Raw genomic sequence first — 22,110 nt, forward strand, 5'->3', positions numbered from 1 at the left:
GGGATACAAAATAGAGGCTGATTGTTATTAACATATGTAAAGTATTTATTGAAAAGGAAATGCTTGTCAAGAAATGTAAAAATGCCATTAAGAAACATTATGATGTGTTAATAGTCCCTATTATAGATTAGGAAAATGAGACCCTGAAAGTCTAATTTTACTGGCTCAAGACTCTCAAATGCATAAGGTGTAAGTAGGAATCAAATTCTGTGAACATATATATAGCCCTATAATGCTGATCCCAGCTGGAAAGTGAATATCATGAGAATATTTTCATGAGAATATCATGAGAATACCTTGAGAATATCAAGAGAAGCCCTATTCTCAACAAATTTGACTGCATAACATTAATGGCATCTGTACATTTACACACATTAAATAAAACACAACATATTATTATGTATTTCTGACACATATACCATTAAGGAGGTCATTTTTCTTACTTCTCAAAAATACTTGAAAGTAAACAGGAAAAAAATTGTCATAATTGAAAACTGCCCAATGGCAGGCATATTCCATTAACTGCAAACTGTATGCATATGTTCAGAAAATTCAATACATATGTTTAGTATCAGCAGCTAGCAAGGAAAAATGGCCTTTGTAAAAATTCTAAATGTGAAATATTATAAAAATTATAAAAATATTACAGAAAATTTTAATGATGGCTAGATTTTTTTCTGGGAAGTTTGTTTCAAGTTATACTATCTGTAAGTTTGCTTACTGGAAATAAACATTTAAAATATTTAAAAATTATACTCTCTGTCCCAGTACCTGTTTTAATCATACAGTTATTTATTCTCATTAAAAAATGAAAACAAGGTATATGTTCTGAACCCCTCTCTTGTGTATGTTAGTATCTATTCATTTTCTAAATCAGAGTGCAATCATGTACTCAGACAGTCCTTCCTGATCTCCTCCATTAAAATAAATCCTTCATTTTAGCTCTTACATTCAATACTATATAGGTCTTTCTTAGTAACACTTACCAGGATTGCAAACTTCCATTTGTTATCTTGTGATTATTATTTGTTTCCTTGTCAGACAATAATTTTTATTAAGATAAGAGTTGCTTTTGGCTTAAGTTTAATTGATTTATCACAAGTACATAGTATAGTGCCTATCATATAAATTCTTAATAGGTATTGTTGAATTAATAAAATTTTGTCTAATAGTAGGTACAAATAAAAAAATATTTTGATTTAGCTATAGAAGAATGTTTAATTATATGGCAAATGTGCTTAGTTATATGGCAAAGAGATATTAAAGAATAATTGATTATAAGAATGTTTTATCACATACTATAAAAAGTATAGAGAAAATATGTATATTTCCAAGGGAAAATCTGAATTTTAATAGATTTACAATGGATAATGGGATTTTTATGCATTTTATTTCTCTTTGTACTTTTATCTATTTCCCAAATTTTCTGCATTAATGTATTTTTTTCATAATTAGATACATGTACTTTATAAAAACAAAATCTCCAATAATTATACATGTTTTATATATGAATATACACATATATATTCATACATAAATACTTATATAACTTTTGACTATATTATACTTTCAAATTTCTAGCCCATGGAAATAGAACTTCTATAAATGTCTTACAAAGAAAGATGTTTGAAGTTGTATTACTTATCATACATAAAATTAAAGTTACACTAATTATGCAGCAATTAGATAATATTTAATGTTTAGAGCTAGCCATATTACACATTATAATGCATATGCTGTCATAGCTTTTACAATGAATGCTTAATAGTATTGGAAAAGTCTTTAAATATATCCTTATAAAATATGCAAGATTAAAATGAGACATTATATTTTTTATTTGTAAATGTGTTTACATAAATACAATTTATATGTACACACCCTCACATAAATCTAGAAAAAATGCAACTATTAATACAGCTGATGAGCTTATCAGAAAATTTTATTTTTAGTACTTTTTTATATTACAACTTTTCTGCCATCAGAAAGATGACTTTAAGATACTATTTTAAATTCTAATTTATTAATTACTCATATATGATTTGGGAACTGATATAATCTATATTTTTCTTTAAGATGAGAACATTAAATCTTACCTCATATATTTGTTTATAGATGATAAATATAAAATACTTAAAATATTACCTATTATAAAACATCAATGAAAAAAATTATTATTAGCATGTCTCTTTTTGTTGTTAAACATTAAAAAACAAGACATATGATCAAATGCAATCATATATTAGGCCGTATGATATGTATGTATTTATTTATTTATAAAGGAATCATTTTCCTTTTCATTTAAATTTTAGTTAATATACAGTGCAATACTGGTTTGAGAAGTAAAATTCAGTAATTCATCACTTACGTACAATACCCAGTGCTCATCACATGTGCCCTTTTTAATACCCTTTAACCATCTAGCCCATCTCCCACCCACCTCCCTCTGTCAACCCTGTTTGTTTTCTATCATTGAGTTCCTTGTAGTGTTTCCCTTTCTTCTCTTCCCCCCTTATTATATGTTGATCTGTTTTGTTTCTTAAATTCCACATATGAGTGAAATCATATGACATTTGTTTTTCTCTGATTGACTTACTTCGCTTGGCATAATACATTCTGACTAAAAGGGTAAAAGATCTGTACTCTGAAAACCATAGAATACTTACGAAAGATTTTGAAGAGGACACAAAGAAATGGAAAAACATTCCATGCTTATGGATTAGAAGAACAAATATTTTTAAAATGCCTATACTACCTAAAGCAATCTGCACATTTAATGAAATCCCTATCAAGATACCACCAGCATTTTTCACAGAACAAACTAGAACAAACAATCCTTAAATCTGTATGGAACCACAAAGACTCTGAATAGCTAAAACAATCCTGAAAATGAAAAACAAAACTGGAGACATCATGATTCCAGATTTTAAGCTAGATTACAAAGCTGTAGTCATCAAGACAGTATGGTACTGGCACAGAAACACACATACATCAATGATGTGCTTTTAAAGTGACAAATGAGAAATTAAATCTGCCTTCAAAGAATTTTATAATACCAATTAAAAGTAGATTCCATTTGTATTCTAAATATCATTAGGTAACTAGAAGAAAAGTTCATGTGGAAAGCAAAAATATTTCATTCTTTTAAACTTCAAATGTATTACCCCAAAAGGTCAATTATATACAGCATAGTACTTTGGATTAGAGGATAGTAATATCCAATAAACACTGCTTCAATTATGTTTATAGCAAGACAATCCAAAATGTGAATGCATGCATTACATCTTCTTTTCCTACTTTCTAGCATTTGGAAACCGGCAAGTCACACTATCTGCTATCAATTTTTTGGTATGTATTATTTATATTTTTTACTATTCATGCTCTAATTGAAGTGTTATTAAAAATGCAAAACAAATATTTGAGGATTTGCCATGTACAAAATATGATATCTTTTTATATTATGTAATTAATGCTATTAAGTGAAGTAGGTCAAACAACTTCCCAAAATCAAGCCATTAGCTCTCTAAATCATTTTTTTTTAGTTCTCTAAATCTTTTAAGTTTATTTATTTACTTTTACAAGAGAGAGAGAAAGCGCTCACATATGTGCAAACTTGTGCCCAAGAGGGGAAGGACAGAGAGAGAGACAGATTCCCAAGCAGGCTCCATGCTGTCAGCGCAAAGCCTGACATGGAGCATGATCCCACCAGTCGTGAGATCCTGACCTGAGCGGAAGTCAAGAGTCAGGCGCTTAACTGACTGAGCCTCCCAGGCACCCCAAATCTCTAAATATTTTAATCAAAATGTTCTACTTAACTATAAAGAATGATTAGAATTTTTGAAGTATAGTAAACTTTGAAAAAAAATCATACTTAGTAGTTCTTCCTATTGTCTGCACACTTATAAACCCCTAACAGCAAAAAGTTTTACGAATCTAAAAGATGAACATTTAAAAAACACTTTGGTGGGGTGCCTGGGTGGCTCAGTCCATTAAGCTTCTGACTTCCACTCAGGTCATGATCTTGCAGTTTGTGAGTTTCAGCTCCATGGCAGGCTCTGTGCTGACAGCTCAGAGCCTGGAGCCCACTTCAGATTCTATGTGTCTCTCTCTTTGCCCCTGCCCCACTCACTCTTGGTCTCTCTCTCTCTCTCTCAAAAATACATAAGCATTAAAAATGTTAAAAAATAATAATAATAAAATTTAAAAAATAAAAAAACACTTTGGCATAATTGTTAATTAACTAATTCTGAATGAAAACAAAATCTGCTTTTTTGAATGAATTACAGATCTTTTCTAATTGTTTTCAATCCAGTTATTTAGATAAATCTGTTTAACTTTACATATGCATTGTTTGGATTGGGTACACATCCATCTGAGCACAAAAGATTATTTAGTTTTTCTGTAATGCATTATTTATGAGACACATATTTTACTTCATATACCATATAATTCCACCATATAACCTATACTTTTATTCTTTGTTCATGTTCTTCCTCATTCCTGTCCTTGATAGATTAACTCTCATGATTCCTGTCCCTGATGTATTGATAAATTCCCGTGATTCATATATGTCTACATCCTTTGTGAAGTTTGTATTAGACAACTTACACTCCCACATTCATACAAGGCACAAATGACACACCGCACTTTGTTAAAAGGTCTCATGTAAACCTGGGTGTGTGTGTGTGTGTGCGTGTGTGTGTGTGTGCGTATTTTAATTAATAGTTTAGATAATAAGGTTCTCTACTTGTTGGCTGTGGTGGGGGCATGTCATGCTTTAATATATTTAACACCTGGTCTTGCACATAGTAGAAATACTACTTTCTTGAGTGAATAACAAAAACTATTTCTTTATTTATAATTTCTTTTTTTAATATTTATTTATTTTTGAGAGAGAGAGAGTGGGGGGTAAGGGGAGGGAAAAAGGGGGACAGATTATCTGAAGTGGGTTCTGTGCTAACGTCAAAGAACCCAATGCAGGGCTTGACCTCACAAACCTGAGATAATGACCTGAGCCAAAGTTGGACGCTTAACCGACAGCCACTCAGGAGTCCCCTCTTTATTCGTAATTTCTTAAGGGAATGTATTAGAAGTATATCACCACCTTTTAATTTTCCACATGTTTATATTATTCATAGATAGTAGGGCTTCAGTTTATTTACTTTGATGCCTTTATTGCTAATCTACATTGTACCAAATCTAATGATCTCTGTATATTAACTACTCAGTAAATTTGAGCAAATGGAAGAATTAACTAGTGGATAAACAAAACAATAACCACATATTTGGTTTTTATTTTGATATATTTTTAACTTCATGTATGATTATTTCTCTCATATTTCTTCTCCTTATGATGTTAACCACTATACAAGAGTTTTGCAACTTGGTTTCCGTTATTTCTGTGTAAATATTTACACATTTCCCATTTATATAATATTATTGATTCTTTCCTTTTTTCAAATGTGGTATAGCCATGAATCCGTGGCTCTAGTATAAAATAAAATTTGTTTTAAAAAAGTTACAGCTTTTTAAAAATGTCATAACAATTATAATATTTTAGTGTAAAAAAGGTATAATTGGAAACAAGCAAAATTCTAATAGTTTGCACTATACATTTTTTCCCAGGATTTTTAAAGATGCTGCCTCCTAATTAAGCTACTAGTGTTCAATCTTCACACATTCTTTTATTAATAAATGTTTCTTTATACATTTCACATGGGGAGAAAATAAGAAGGAGGAGAATTAGGCAAGTCTTATAATTTTATCATAGTTGCTGTCTTATAAGGGCCAAGGTCTCAAAATAAATAGTGATAGATAGTAGCATTGTCTAAGTCCAATATAGACAGTAGGTAAATACAATGACTTTAATTCCACATTTCTAAGCACATAACAAACATTGACTATCTCAATCCTAGACTTAAATTAAGATAAAAAGAAACATCTGTGTTTTCAATTATAGATGGTATTATCTGAGAAAACCTTGTTTAACAGTCAAAATTTTGAATTTTGTCTATTCTGTTGCAAGTAGACATTTAGAAATAAGGTAGAGGGGCCACTGGGACTCTCTTAACATTATAAATTGTGATGGCAAATTAAAAAGGCCTGCTAGCCCTGGTATTTCCTAATAATGTTGGATGCAGGCAAAACACATTTATTTTTCACAAATAAAATATGATATTAAGATGTAAGTTAGGAAACTGATTCTAATACAGAATGTAATAAAAACTGAGTTGTTTGAGTTTGCACATTTATCACCTAAATTGAAGATACCTACCATATCACTGTGAGCATAACATTCTGTATTTCAAGGTTAATTTTCTTCATTCATAATAAATGAATGCCTAAGTGTGTGCCTTTCACATATATCACAAAAATGTATATGCAAATGGTTTGGAAAGAAAAGCATCTTTTTTTTCTTAAAGAGTTTAATTTTACGTAATCTCTGCACCCAACATGAGCTTCCAACTTGTAACCCTGAGATCAAAAGTTGAATGCTCTATTGACTGAGCCAGCCAAGTGCCCCAAAAGCACATATTTTTAAGTCAAGTGCATCTAAAATTATATTATAGTAAGATTATCAGTATATATTATAATTAATTACTATTATGTGAAGAAACTCAGGGGGAATTCATAGGCCAGTCTTGTATAATATAAAGTCTAACCAGAAAATGCCTATCTTAATTCCAAGTGCTAATTTTTCTGCAAATGTTTGCAAAATTTCCTGTTCTTCATTTATTGATATATGTACCCTCTTAATCTAAGAAAAAATGCTTTATTCATTTAAAGTTGAATTTGCTTCTGTTGTGTAGAGCCACATTATCACCTGGCTAGAAGACAATGTATGAGAACTATGTTCAATAAGGTCATAATTAATTCTTAATGACTTATGTATGAATCAGGCATTTTGTGGACTATTAACAATTATGATTTTCTCTTCTGCTCCCGCCTTCTGTTTTTTTTTCTACTGCCATTCTGTTTTCTAATATATGAAGCAAAATATACTGTAAGCAAAACAACACACTTTACAATGAACACTTAAAACATTCCAAAGTAGAGTATAATTCCTTTTAGAAACTCTTTGATTTTTGTGAGTTTTGCCATGCTTATATTATATTCTGAGAAGTATTTTACCACCTCCCTCTCTGTGTAAATTCTTTCTGACTTTCAATGTGTCTTTGTTCTCTCAAATATGTTCTGAAATCACAAAATCTATAAGGGAAAAAAACCAAACAAGTAGAATCAAAATTAGGCAAATTTATAAAGGCATCATAATATTTTTCTCCACAACTTTTAGATCTTTGTTTTTATGCTAGAAATAATGTGGACATACACTATAACCCAGTATCTTCATATTTCTATGACCTCTCTTCATTCTCTGAACTCAAGTCCACCCACAAAGAAACAAAATCACTATTGCAAAACAAAATATATTCTATAATTTTTAATATTTTGCTATTTTATAAATAATATTCCTGTTTTCTTTATCCTCTCTTTTTCTCAGTTTAGTTTTACTCTCCAGGAGCAGTTACAGTTCATCAATTCTTTGTACATTGAGCACTTCACCAGAAGAGGAATTTTTTCTCCTGAATTTCTTACTGTCTTCAACAACGTAGGAAATGAGAGAATAGATAACATATAAGACATGGTTTGCAAAACACTGAAAATCACTCTACTTCCTGTTTTGCTCTCTGTGTCTTCAGTCTCACCATTAGTTATCCAGTCATTTAGGTTAATTTTTTTTTTATTAAAATGAAAATATTCTTGGAGAGGTAATAAATTATGCTCTTCTCAAGCAGTCACAACTTCACTTGTAACACTGAACCAAGAAGGACCTTGGGCATAGAACAGTAATTTTTGATTAGGAGAGAGGGTGCTGGGAACACTATCTATCATAGCATATATCATAGCAAGGCTGGAGGAGAGTGGGGCCATGCAATGGGAACTGCAGTAAGGCCAGGAAACTGCTTGAATGTTTGGTATTTGTGGGGGGAAGATAAATAAGGGATGAAAAGTGTGCCAAAGGTAATGCTTTTATTCTCAGCATCGTGCTCAGGTTTCTTTGTGACAGTTTTTTCTATCTTTTGCTTACTGTTGATAGACAGTTATAGACACCAATAAAAAAGATTCACATTACTTTTTTACTGAAGACTTAAAATATAGGACTCTACCTTTTCTCATCATTTGTCAATTTAATTTCCTCACAAATCCCCTCAAGTATCTAAGATACCTAATAACATAAATAGGAATCAACTTTATACGCAAATTTGGCTGGAGTTACTACTGCTTCTTAAATAATTTGTTTAGAAACTAGTTTTGAAAATAATAATGTAAAATTAATGGAAATTGATTTTATTATAATTTGTTATAATTATCATTTATGTTTTAGCTAAAACTGACTTACTTCTAAAAACAGTAATAATTTAAGTTAAAAACAGCAACTACTATAATGATAAAATATATCATTGCTAAAATATATACAATCAAAGCTAATATATAAAAATTTCTGAAAAAATAATAATCATAAATGTATTTTTAATAATCATTTACCACCTAGTCAATATTTATGAAGTATCTTTTTTAAAATTTTACTCTATGATGCTATTTTTATACTATATTCTTTACCATATGTGCATATTCTTGTCTTATACAATATTTCATGAAAGCTCTATGGATTAAAAAAATAATTCAGGGACCCCCAGAAATGTGATAATGAGATAGACCACAGAAACAAAGTAACCTATTTTTAAACACTAAATTTTAAATCAAATACTTTGAGTTATAATTTTGAGTGAAAATATCATCTCTTATAATGAGTTTTGTACAATAAAATATTAGTTTCATGCAACAAATAAATTCATAAAATAACTACTAAAATTTACTTTTCATACCCTGTAATAATATAAATACAATATCTGAACTTTTGTTTAGAACTCTACAGTTACTCGTTTTCAAAAGTGAAATTTATTGGTTAGAGCAAAGACAATACAATAGAACAAAATAGTCATAATAAAATGATGCTAGGACAACTAGATACACACACACACACACACACACAATATCAATCCAGACACAGACCTATACCCTTCACAAAAATTAACTCAAAATGGATCACAGACTTAAGTGCAAAATGCAAAACCATAAAACTCTTAGGAGTTAGCATAAGAGAAAATCTAGATGACTTTAGGTACCACGATGACTTTTTCGATAAAACACTAACAAATGATCCAAGAAGAATATAACCAATAAGCTAGACTTCATTAATATTAAAAACGAATGATCTCCAAAAGACAATATCAAGAGAATGGGAAGAAAAGCATAGACCTGGAAAAAAATATTTGCCAAAGACACATTTTATAAAAGATAATTATCTGGAATATATAATGGATACTTAAAATGCAAGAATAAGAAAATAAACAGCTGAATTCAAAAATGACACCTTACCAAAGAAGATATACAGATAGTAAATAGCACACAAAAAGATGCTCCAAATCATATGCTATCAGGGAAATGCAAATTGAAATGAGATAGCACTACAAACTGATTAGAATGGCCAAGAATCTAGAGCACTGATGGCACCAAATGATGACAAGGATGAGGGACAACAGCGACTCTCATTCATTGCTATGGGAATGCAAAATGATCCAGCCCCTTTGGGAAGCAGCTTGGCGGTTTCTTAAATACACTTTTACTGTACTATCCAACAATTGTGCTCCTTGTTTACCCAAAGGAATTAGAAGCTTATGACTACACAAAACCCTACAAATGGATGTTTATAGCAGTTTCATTCATAATTGCCCAAACTTGGAAGCAACTAAGCCAAAGCAGGTGAATGGATAAACTACGACACATCCAGATAATGGAATATTATTCAGTGCTAAAAAGTAATGAGCTGTGAAGTAATGAGAGGACATGGGGAAAGATTAAAGGAATATTAATTAATAAAAGGAGCCATTTTGTAAAGGCTAAATACTGTATGATTCCATACAGATTACATTTTGGAAAAGGCAAAACTGTGGAAACAGTAACAAGATCAGTGGTTGTCAAGGATTGAAGAGAGAAATGAACGGCAAGAGTGCAGAGAATTTTTAGGACAGTAAAATACTCTGCATGATACCATAATGATGGATATATGGCAATATACATTTGTCCAAACTTAGAATGTACAAACAACATCAAGAGTGAGCCATATAATGCAAACCATGAACTTTGGATGATTATAATGTGTTATTGTGGTTCATCAGGTGTGACAAATGTACCACTCTGGTGGAGGATATTGATAATGGGAGAGCTTATACATATACTGTAGCAGGGAGTACATGAAAAATCTTTGCACCTTCCCCTGGATTTTGCTATAAATGTTAAACTGCTCTAAAAAAAGTCTTAATGAAAAAAAGTATCATTTAGTATATATATTTTCTGATAAATCCATAATTAACATATTGGATATATTTACTCTGGAATACAATACATGTTATCCTTTCTTATATAAATGTATATAAATGAGTTTCATAATAAAAATAGAGATTAGGAGTTGAAATAAATTATTAGAATATTATGATATAATTTATATTGTGATATAATAAATATAAATATATTTATAATATAAATTTATATAATTTATATTGTGATATAAATTATCATGTTATAAAACCTATGCTAAAACAGTATAATATTGGCTTGTATTATCAAATATCATGTCTGTGTGAATATATTTTATCCCTAAGAGTAGAAACTAACTTCTCAAGCTTATAATAGTTGATACATATCACAGATGAAGCTTTCCATAATTATATAGTGATCCAATATTTCCCTTGAAATATTAAGATAAAATAAATAAGACACAACTTATAATAATAATACTTACTAGAAATAGAAAAGTTAAGAGCTGAAATGCAAAACACACCTGATTATCAGTGTTAGAAACACTTTAGCAGATTCTATTTTTTAATTGTATTAATAAAATGACCATTACATTGCTCAAATGATAAACTTACATCTGCCAATAACTAATAATAATGATAACATATATAACATATATGAAACTTTGGGAAGAACAGATATAGACAGAAATAATCATTTTAATTCCTATAAAAATATTACTACATCACAGAATAAAGATTACTGACTTTTACAGTGGAAACCAAAATAATTTTACTAAGACAAAATACACAGTCTATTTGATGGCTACAAATTCTATATTAGGATGTTTAGAGTTTGTTCCCTAGGTGCATAATTTTCACTTATATAAATAGAGAATGCTTCACTTGATGAAGCTTTCAAGAAAGAACATTACAGAAATTAGCAACACAAGAAACAACAGATGTTGTTGAGGATGTGGAGGAAGGGGAACTCTCTTACACTGTTGGTGGGAATGCAAACTGGGGCAGCCACTCTGGAGAACAGTATGGATTTCCTCAAAAAGATAAAAATAGAACTACTCTATGATCTAGCAATTGCACTGTTAGGTATTTACCCAAAGGATACAAAAATACTGATTTGAAGGGGCACATGCACCCTGATGCTTATAACAACATTATCAACAATAGCCAGATTATGGAAAGAGCCCAAACATTCATCAACTGATAAATCGATAAAGAAGATGTTGTATACATCCACCCCCCCCACACACAATGGAATATTACTCAGCAATCGAAAAGAATGAAATCTTGCCATTTGCAAAAATGTGAATTGAGCTAAAGTATATTATACTGAGTGAAATAGCCAGAGAAAGATAAATGCTATATGATTTAAATCATATGTGGAATTTAAGAAATAGAACAGATGAACATAGGGGAAAGACTCTTAACTCCAGAGACAACAAACTGAAGGTTCCTGGCAGGGAGATGGGAGGGGGATGGGCTAAATAAGTGATGGGTATTAAGGAGGGCACTTGTGATGAGCATTGGGTGTTATATGTAAGTGATGAATCACTAAATTCTATTCCTGAAACCAATATTACACTATATGTTAACTAACTAGAATGTAAATAAAAACTTTAAAAAAAAGTGGATCTCTGCAAGTTGGCCTTCTTCTAGACATTGGTCATAGGCATCTTTACCATAATGACAACATGCTATGGACTGAGGTACAGTACCGAGTAGTAAACAAGAAGCATCTTTACTACTGAAATTCCATATATTCTGATCCAATCATGTCTTTCAATATGGAAACAGTGGGATTTAATGGTGAATATTTTGATAAAAATTTGGACAACCACACTTCTGATACAGTAACTAAAAAGTCCTTTATGAGCTATTAATTTGATACTTCCCTGCCCCATATGCATATTGTTAAATATTTCTTAAGGTCTATATATTTATCTTTAAGTTTTTATTTAAAGTCCAGTTAGTTAACATACAATGTAATATTAGTTTCAGGAGTACAACACAGTAATTCAACACTTACATTACCCAGTGCTCATCACAAGTGCACTCCTAAATTCCATCACCTATTTCACCCATCCCACATTGTTAAATATTTAGTAATACTAATTAAAAATAAAATTGAAATGTCAAAGAACTGAGAATACTGAGGGTGCTGAAAAAATAAAAGTGTTTCCATTTACTTCCTAAATCAAAACATTCAAGGAAAAGATTATTTTCTCATGTAAACACTGTGATACTTTCAATTAGCTGACAAATTTATTTTTATACTTATCAATATAATGTTAACGCTCAAGAGGAAAATGGATTATTGAATCACTAACACCCTATTATTCATATAGTATGACGCAACATATAGTCAAGCTACTCAATAAAGATTATATGAAACAAGCAAAAATAAATTTTTTTTAGATTTACTTTAAGCAACACATATACTTCCAAATGAAAGTACATTTGAATTTTCATTATTTACTCTTCTAAAATTCTTTTGCAATTAAAACAATATATCCAGGGAAGTCAAAAAACATTAACTATGGTAAAAACCCAAAGAGCATAAAATTTACTATCTTACCCATTTTTAGTGCACAACTCAGTAGTGTTAAGTGTATCCACATTGTTGTGCACAAACTCCTAGTGACTTTTAAAATCTAGGTCATCTTGTTCTTTGTAAGTAAGGTGATTCTGGCAATGCCCCTGAGTTGCTGATCTCTCTGTGAATGTGTCTGGAAAATATAAACTTATTTTTTAATTAAACTTTTTGAAAGAAGGTAACATTGTTCCAAATTATCAATTTGTATATGAGCAAATCAAATGAAATATTTTGAAACTCATTTGTTCTACTACTATAATGCAGGAAAACTGCTTCTTCTTGCACGTTATTATTTAAATATAATTTTTTTCTTAAAATATCTGGACAATGTTTCCTTGGCATTTTTCTTATGTTCCTGTGTACTTATTATCTACAATGTCTTTACCATCGGTGTTACGTAGGAATCATACACAGTTCATAGTAGATTGCATCTGTATGTTTTGCTACATAAGATAATTTAAATTTTAAGTAACATGAAAATCAAACCTAATGATAGCAACTTCCTCAAGCTTTATTTATGAAATTGTTGTGTTAACATATAATGTGCCAAATGAATACATCTAATTTAGAAAAGAATCAATCCAGGAGAAATGTATAAATCATACTGAAAAATGTTCCAGTGTTTCACATTTAATGTGCTTCTGAAATTTTATTTGGTAATAGAACCGTATATTGAGTTTTATAGCACTGACTGAATTTTCTAATCTTACTCAGCCGGATCCAAGAGGAAATTATATCAACCACTTCTATTTAGGGCACCACTTCTATATAGTGGACTCATTCATTCTTCAGAATTTTAAACCCAGTGCTTAAGGTGAAAATTGAAAATAGTCACATTGCTCTTTAAAATCCATTATGGAGTTGCTAAGTTGATGATAAGCTAAGTATGTCTAGGCATATGGATATAGCTGATGTGTTTTTTCATTTTTCTCTCTCCACCCCTGGAATGTATATAGATCTGCATTTCATCGGTAGACAGCAATGGACTAGTTGGCTTATTTACAACTTTTTTTAATCCCCTTCTTTTATTTTTCTTATTTCAGTATGTTATATGTTTTATTTTGGGGCTGGGCCCTTCACGGGGCACATAATCTTAAATTATGGCATTAGTTACAGCTATTCTAGTGGTCTGACTGAAGCCTAAAAGCTCTTTTTTCCATGGCCTATACTTTGGGTAGAAGATTGATGTTTCCATATTTAGCTGTAAAAGTAAGAAGGAGAAAATATTTTGATGGTTGAATAAGTATAAAATATTGAGAATCAAAAAGTGAATACATTTCACCAGAAGAAAATCCATATTTCTAAAATATAATTTGTTTACAAAGATTTGCTAAGGTAATTTGCTTATTAATACTACTTTTATCATATATTCCATTGTATGTTTGGCACTGTGAGTGATGAAAACTGAGTATGACATTCTATTTGACTGAAAGATGAGCAAAGGTATTAAGATCAAACAAATATAACAAATTATTAATTTGGTAATTATATGTTTTGTAGTGTAGCCAATGTGTGACACAGAAATTTAGAGAAGATCAATCAATGTAGGATCATTCTCTGGAGAAGTTTTTAACTGATGATATTGGTAACTAAAATTATCATAATTTTATTGGGCAATTAATATGTCAGACACTGGATTTCATTTAATCATCCTCAAATAATCATCATGAGATAGGAAGTAATATTTGCATTTAGGTGAAGAAATGAAATTTCAAATGTCTTAATCACGTAATCTCTAATAAGTAAGTTAAAATATGTGCTTTTTGAACACAAATTAGTCCAACAAAAGTCCACACTCTTAACCACATTCACCTACAAATAAGTTCAACTATAAAATTATTATCTGAAAATGTGAAATTCAACTTTGATTCCTAATGATAACTTGAGAAACTAGGAGCTTCTTCTACAATTACAAAATGTGAATAAATCGATACAGAAATTGTTGAAAAGAACAAAATCAGATATATTTTAAGAGATTAATAGCATTAAAGACACTGAGTTAAAAACATGCTCAATTATGGAATATATTATAGTAAAACTTTGGATGACCCTAAACGATAAAGGTTTTGAATAACAATCTGTTATTAATACCATAGTATTTAAATGTTGAATACACACTTTGTGTTAATCAGATAAGGCATGTAACTTCTGGGAATACATGTTGCAAATTGGGAACATTATTAGCCCTCCCCAACCCCTCTCCAAAGATGTTAGTAACACAAGCTTCTTAGAGGGTCATAGTGGCCTATTTACAGGGACATGTGGAGTGTGCATGATCAAGGCGCCAGATGACAGACAAGCAGCAAGTGTCTTGGTGGGACAGTACCTCTTACAATAAATTTTCTAAACTGAACTGAATCCACCTGGGAATCACACTACCACCCTTGAAGTAGTGCTGCTGTGCTAATGAATTTAGAACATGTTAACCTATGCCAAATCTATCTTTCCCGACGTGACTTACCTCTTCATAGCATGCAAACTTGACCTACTAAAACAAGTACAAAGCATATAGTCAGCAATGCCTGATTAACAAGGAAATTTGAACCTAGTTATCAAAAGGTGTGAATAATATCTTCAAAGTTTCTACCTCAATGTGACTCATTATGTTAACTCAATATATATTCAACAGCTTTTTTTATTGTTATAATACAACATGTCCTCTTCTTGCAATTAGAGTAATAATATGTCTCTTGGATCTTTGGAATTAATATATTACATGGACATTAGTATATATAGAGAGAATACAATTTTTAAAGAGGAACAGGTATACCACAGTGAAAACTTTTAAATGTTTTACAGATTTGTGAAGCTGGAAATCATTTCATCAATGTAATTTTGTCTCATCCTAATCACACAGGTTAGTCCCTTTTTCTCTTTATCTTCTCTAGTGTGAGTTAATCTAGTGTGATGTTAATTATTACTTTCAAAGCCTTAAGTGAACACTTTTTTAAAGCAATAGTTGGAAACATTTAAGACAATATGCCCCAAGGCTAGCCCCTTTATGCCTAAGTTTTTCAAATACTTGAACTAAATCATATTTCCTAATAATGGTTTCTCTAAAATGAAGTATGCATGACCTCCTCAGAACAAATGGTAACCTCACTTAAATATATGAAAAAATAAAGAGATATTACTAATAAAGGCAATATAAAATTCAGTGATACAGATCTAATTTCTTAACTCTCAATCTTGATCTAATTTGCATTATAATGGACACAATCTCACTATATTTCAATTGACTTCTTAAGCTTTTTTCTAATAAAAGTGATCATTGTTTAGCAAATACAGTAGCTATAAAAAAATAGCAATGCCTAGGAGGACATTTTGAATTCAGTAGTTAGTTAAAAAAAATTTTTTTTAAATTTACACTGTTTATCTAAAGCTCTTCTTGGTAAATCAGTCCTGTCATTCAGGTTTAATTATATGTAAGGATTCACGCTGTTTTTTGTACATGATACATGATTATATTATACTTTCAAATAACAATGGTCAACATTTGGATTTCATTTTGTTATCAATCTCGCTGAAAATATAAACGTGTATTTGTCTCAAGTATGTTTTAATATCTACCTGAATGTCTTAACATTTTCTTGCCTTGCATATTTCTGGCAGTCTGGTGAAATATTTTCCAGAATAATACTTACACATATAGAATTAAAAAGGAAATTTATTATGTTGGTATATTTGTGAATGTATAAAAAAGCCAAAATATATAACATTTTTATTACATTACATAATCCTGTGATAACTACTCAACTTCTTGAGTATTGATGAACATATAGAGATAGAGATAGATACATAGATATCTAAAATAACTATAATATGATTTGAAAATATCTGTACTCTCTCTTGCTGAAAAATGTTAACAGATTAATGCCAGTACTATAGTGGTTTACTGTCTGCTTTTGCCTTACAGTAGAGCCTGCATTTAATTAAATGGTTGGATGCCATTTTTATCTTATCTATATTCATGATTTACTGAGTTCTCTTTGGATGTATTTGAAGCCTAAAAGTTCTGATAGTCTGATTTGTTTTTGTGTAGAAACACAATACAGTCCTATAAAAATACTAACATTACCAAAGTTATGAATATCACTAATTTTAGTCTTGACTATGAACCCTTAACAACATTACCTTGCTCAAGTTTCTTCATCTTGCCTGGATTCTGGTATCATTATATGAAAATGAAAATTTCAGGGGTTCCTGGGTGGCTCAATTGGCTGGGTGTCCCATTTTCAATTTTGACTCAAGTCATGATCTCATGGTTTGTAGGATTGAGCACCTCCTAGGGCTCTGTGCTGACTCCACGGAGCCTACTTGGGACTCTCTCTGTCCCTCCTGTGCACTCTCTCTCTCTCTCAAAATAAATGAATAAACATTTAAAAAATAAAGAAAATGAAAATTTTTAAATCATCATATTTCTAAAGTCAAATGTAACTTTGGAATTGTTCAAATGAAAAAAACCTTTTTTTTTTTTCTTCAGGGTTCACTCCGCCTTTAATCTTGCTTGTATGTTGCTCTTGAGAAATCAGAAATCTAATCTTCTCTTCTTTGTTTATTGACTTGGTCTTTTTGCCTTCAGACTCAAAAGAATTTTTCCTTATCACTACATCTATTAATTTTGTGAGGTGTGTCTCAGAGTTGATCATTTCAGGTCAGTTTTCCCAGATACATGATGTAATTTTCCAGGACACTGATTCATGTCCCTTTTTTTAGTACCAGAAAGTTTTGTAATTTAAAATTTGTTTTGTTGCTTTGTGGACTGGGTCAGGGGGTAAATTGTATATGTATTATATTTTATATCTTATATGTCTATCACTTTCTATTTTTTTCCTTCTTGTTTGCTTGTTTTGGCTGGTTTTGTTCATCTACTTAGTATCCCCTATTCTAGTGAACATTCTACTGTTAGGAAAATTGAAATGTCTATTTTACTGAGATGATTTTTTTTTCTTTTTCTACAATTTCTTTCTTGAGTTCAATCAACTCTCATCTTTTCTTTTTTTCTTCCTGCTTTGGCCATATCTATTTTGAGTTTGGGAATTCCCTTTTTTTTTTAAGTTTATTTAGTTATTGTGATAAAGAGAAAGAGAGAGCACTCACACATGCGCATGAGCAGGGTGGGGGCACAGAGCAAGGGAAAAAAAGAATCCCTAGCAGGCTTTGCATTGTCAGCGCTAGAGCCTGATGCTGGGCTCCATCTCACAGGTTTGTGAGATCACGATGTGAGCTGCAAGCAAGAGTCCAGGGCTTAATAGACTGAGCCACCCAGGTGCTCCCTCAATTATTTTTCTTTTGATGAATATATGGGCATTACACAAAGACATTTACATGAATGTTATCAAGAGAATATGATATTAAATGGCATATGTATTTATCTTTATTTTGAAATGAGCAGTATGTGAAATCTGTACAGTACCTAATATATTTTTTGTTGATATTTTAACAATAGATACAACTCTGAAAACAACATACTGGCATTTCATTATGACTTTAGAATTATAACTAAAAGAGATTAGTTGATGTGTTATCCAATTAAACTTGTTATGGAGAATAAACAGTAATTTTATAATTCATATTTACTTTTGTAAATGTCACAGCTCAAAGTTCAACTTGAAATCATTTTAATATGCTATCTAAAATATTTCTTGAACAAAATTAAAAGGCAAAGAATCACAAAAATCAAGTGACAATATGCTAAGTATAATGAAAATTGTAAATAACAACCCTGATTGCTGAGCAGAAATAATTTATGTGGTATTTCTGAATATTAACTATGCTGATATTCATTGTAATCCTCTTATGAGAGATTTTTCACATTTTTCTGATATAAATGACATCCTTAAAAAATTCCTTTTGGATTTTCACTAATTAAATAGAAAGGGAGGTTTGAAGTATTAAACAATCTCAACCAAAAATATCTTCTTTGACACTAAAAGAGAAGAGGCATGCAATTGTTAAAGCATATTTACTAATTGTAGTATGTAATTCAGCTGCAACTATTATGATATGCAAAATAACATTTTTGTATTAAATTTTAAAGAACTGATTATCATGGTATATTGTATAAATGTATGGCAACATAGCTGTAGACATAGAAAATTACAGGTATATTGTTTGAGTCAAAAGGCCATAGCATTTGAAACTGGGACTCTTCTGAGTAATTTGGGAAGTTGGTTCTATAAATAATTGATGACATTTTATGTGGTGTAAGTTGTTTTAGGGGATTTAGAATTATATAATACATATATGATTAAATTGCAGTATGTACCATCATTGATATTTTATTCTTTCTAAAAGGAGTTAATGCCTGTTTTCCAAGTCCAAATTATAACCCCTTCACATGGATGTTTTTTCTGGTTTCATGTCCTAACTACACCTATGAGGTATGCTATTTATGTATGTAAATAATTAAACTTTATTCTATGAGAAACTAAATGCATGTGTTTCTATATTTACAAGTATTAAAGTTTAACATATATAATTATACAGAGGATTTATCTGTATATATAGGCATAGACAGAGATATAAATTATGATATAGATTCAATTCGAGTTATAGGCATGGGAAATTGGAACATTTACGTAAACTACAATTTTCCCTGCAGAAAATGAATATCTTTCCATATATATATTTTTAAACAAAATTTTATAATTTTCATATAAAATGTCTTGAGATGTTTCAGGATTCTGTTTTTTATCAAAGTTTTTGGAACAATGTCTTTCATTTCTTATTTTATGAATATGATGCTGTTTATGGGATTCTTTATGATTATCATAATTAACAACAAAATCTTTATTTGGGGAAAATGTATTTCTACCAGTAGTTTTTCTATCGTGTTTTAAGCTTCACATTACCTATTTAAAACCACAAATGAAAAATTTCTAGATTAATCACAGTATTTATTAATTTATGCTTTAATATAACAGATTGGATCATGGATTAGTTTCACTGTCATGACACAAACACTGCCAGGTAAGACCTTGGTTATTTGACATTTAAGTAAATGCTCTTTTAGGATAAGTGATTTCTGAGAACAAGTTTCTGTAGTGCTAAAGTTTGACATTTTTGCAAAAGGATTTTTTTGCTTTCATTTTTATCTTTATTTTGGATATTTTTAGCAGCATTAAAATATATTGCAACAAAAATCTCTAGGTACTTACGGCTTAATGTAGCCCCCAAAAATTAATTAAGCAAAAAGGATTTACTCATAAGAAGTTGTGTTAATAATGCACTTCACTTGAAAATCTCTTTTATGATGAATATAGGCATATGTATGTGTTATGTCCTTCAAGTGTTCATGAATGTCTCTGAATGGAAGGCTGGGAGCATGAGTGTGTAATCTCAAATGCTGGGCATTTTAACACACATAAGAAAGTTAAATTGCATTGAACTTCATGTATTGGAAAGTATATGGATTACATCCATTTCACACATTATTTATTTCACTATTCAAAATTTTTAAATCATAATTTTTGTGGTTTGCCATATGCATGTGTGTAGACGTATATTATCTGCATATAGAAAACTATTATTGAACAATTCAAAGACATAACAATTCCTTATTTGGAAATACTTTGTGGCAGTGGGATATAAAAAATGTGGATTGTTTTGAACTCTGCTATATACTTTCTATGTTTCTTCAACTACGCAATAAATATGGATGAACATATATTATGCTAAGCAATTAATATGAGTAAAGAAAATTGATATAGAAGTATGAACCATTTGAGAAATATTTTAAGAGCTACATAAGTTTTTTTCCCAGTATAACTGGGTATATTGATCATAGAAATAAGAAAGGATAATTATTTCTTTTTTCTTCTAGTTGGGATTTTTACACTTCTGATGAGTATCCAGATGTCTTTGTGGGCACAAAAGAAGCATAAGATTTATTTGAAGAAATTCAATTCTTATATGCATAGAAAATCAGCCATGATTCCATTCATACTGTAGTAAAAATAACTTATCTCATGTATATAAAAATAGTATATAAATTCACTAAATCAAACTTGGTCAATAGTTGACTATTATGTAATGGAAATTCAAAACAAACAGTACTTTTATTGAATAAAAATATTAAATGGTAGATTCTAGCTAACTTTAGAGTAATAAACTTGAGGCAAATAAAAAGTAGAAACTGTAGATATGACTAATAAAAGATACATCCAAATATTTTCAAGGGATTGGTCTTTGAACAAGATTTTCTTACTTCATTAAATGTTTCATAATACTATCTGCTTAAGACAATTAAAATATCTGAATTATAAACTAAAAATTTGTGATTTTAAATCACCTGAATTTTACACATTTTGATGGTAATTTATTATTTTCTTTATTGTTTAGCATGTTATTGAAAAATATAATATGTCACAGTAGTATTTCAATTTCTAGTGAAAATTCTACCAATATTAAAAGTGAAACATAATTTCTCATGAATCATATTTATTTATTCATACATACATTGTATGTTGTCATTCTGAAACTATAATTATTAAAAATATCTTCTAGACATTATTTACTAAATCATTTGAATATATACTTTGTATCAAAATATATATTTATATTTACATATAAATTATATTTATATGTAAATATATATTGAATTATGTATACTTCAAATGGACTATATGTGATGACAATACATTGGAAATTTTTTTAAATTAAGAGTGGAAATATTTTTTGCTTTATTTTTACATATTTAAATTCCTATGTCCTCTCAAACCTTGTTTGCATATATGTAAGTATGTATGTGACTATGCATATATATTTTGACAAAGATATGACTGATGTTATAAAAATCAAGTACACATTAGTTAAAAATTTTAAAGAAATTCTGAGTTTCCTTATTTTTAAACTGGGATTTTTTAGATTGGTTAATTTCTGCAGCGTTCTAAGTTTTACATAATCAAAATATTCTAATTAAAGTTCTTAGATTATATACATATTTGTAAAATGTTCTTGGTAAATGTAGGTATATATACCTTCTGTGGGTGTTTATCATTAATATATGTAGCAAATTATTCAAGAAATAACAAAAGCACCATTTGAAAAGCTCTGTTATCTTCCCTAAATATATAGTATTAAAATATCTCAGAGGAAGACACATAGCTTTAATTACCTAATACCTATTCAGCAAAATAT

General features: G+C 29.9%; 1 protein-coding gene across 1 annotated transcript in view; it reads left to right on the plus strand.

Moving 5' to 3' along the window:
• The window catches only part of TECRL (trans-2,3-enoyl-CoA reductase like), a 97,745-nt gene extending 76,604 nt beyond the window's left edge, over positions 1-21,141 (plus strand). The window contains exons 8-12 of the mRNA XM_030313783.1: positions 3,302-3,345; positions 15,769-15,826; positions 19,267-19,352; positions 19,896-19,941; positions 20,795-21,141. Coding sequence (XP_030169643.1) covers positions 3,302-3,345; positions 15,769-15,826; positions 19,267-19,352; positions 19,896-19,941; positions 20,795-20,922 — 362 coding nt within the window. The 3' untranslated portion in view covers positions 20,923-21,141. The remainder of the gene's footprint in view (positions 1-3,301; positions 3,346-15,768; positions 15,827-19,266; positions 19,353-19,895; positions 19,942-20,794) is intronic.
• The last annotated feature ends 969 nt before the right edge of the window (positions 21,142-22,110 follow it).

The sequence above is a fragment of the Lynx canadensis genome, chromosome B1 (assembly GCF_007474595.2).
Source record: "Lynx canadensis isolate LIC74 chromosome B1, mLynCan4.pri.v2, whole genome shotgun sequence".
Lineage (NCBI taxonomy): Eukaryota > Metazoa > Chordata > Mammalia > Carnivora > Felidae > Lynx > Lynx canadensis.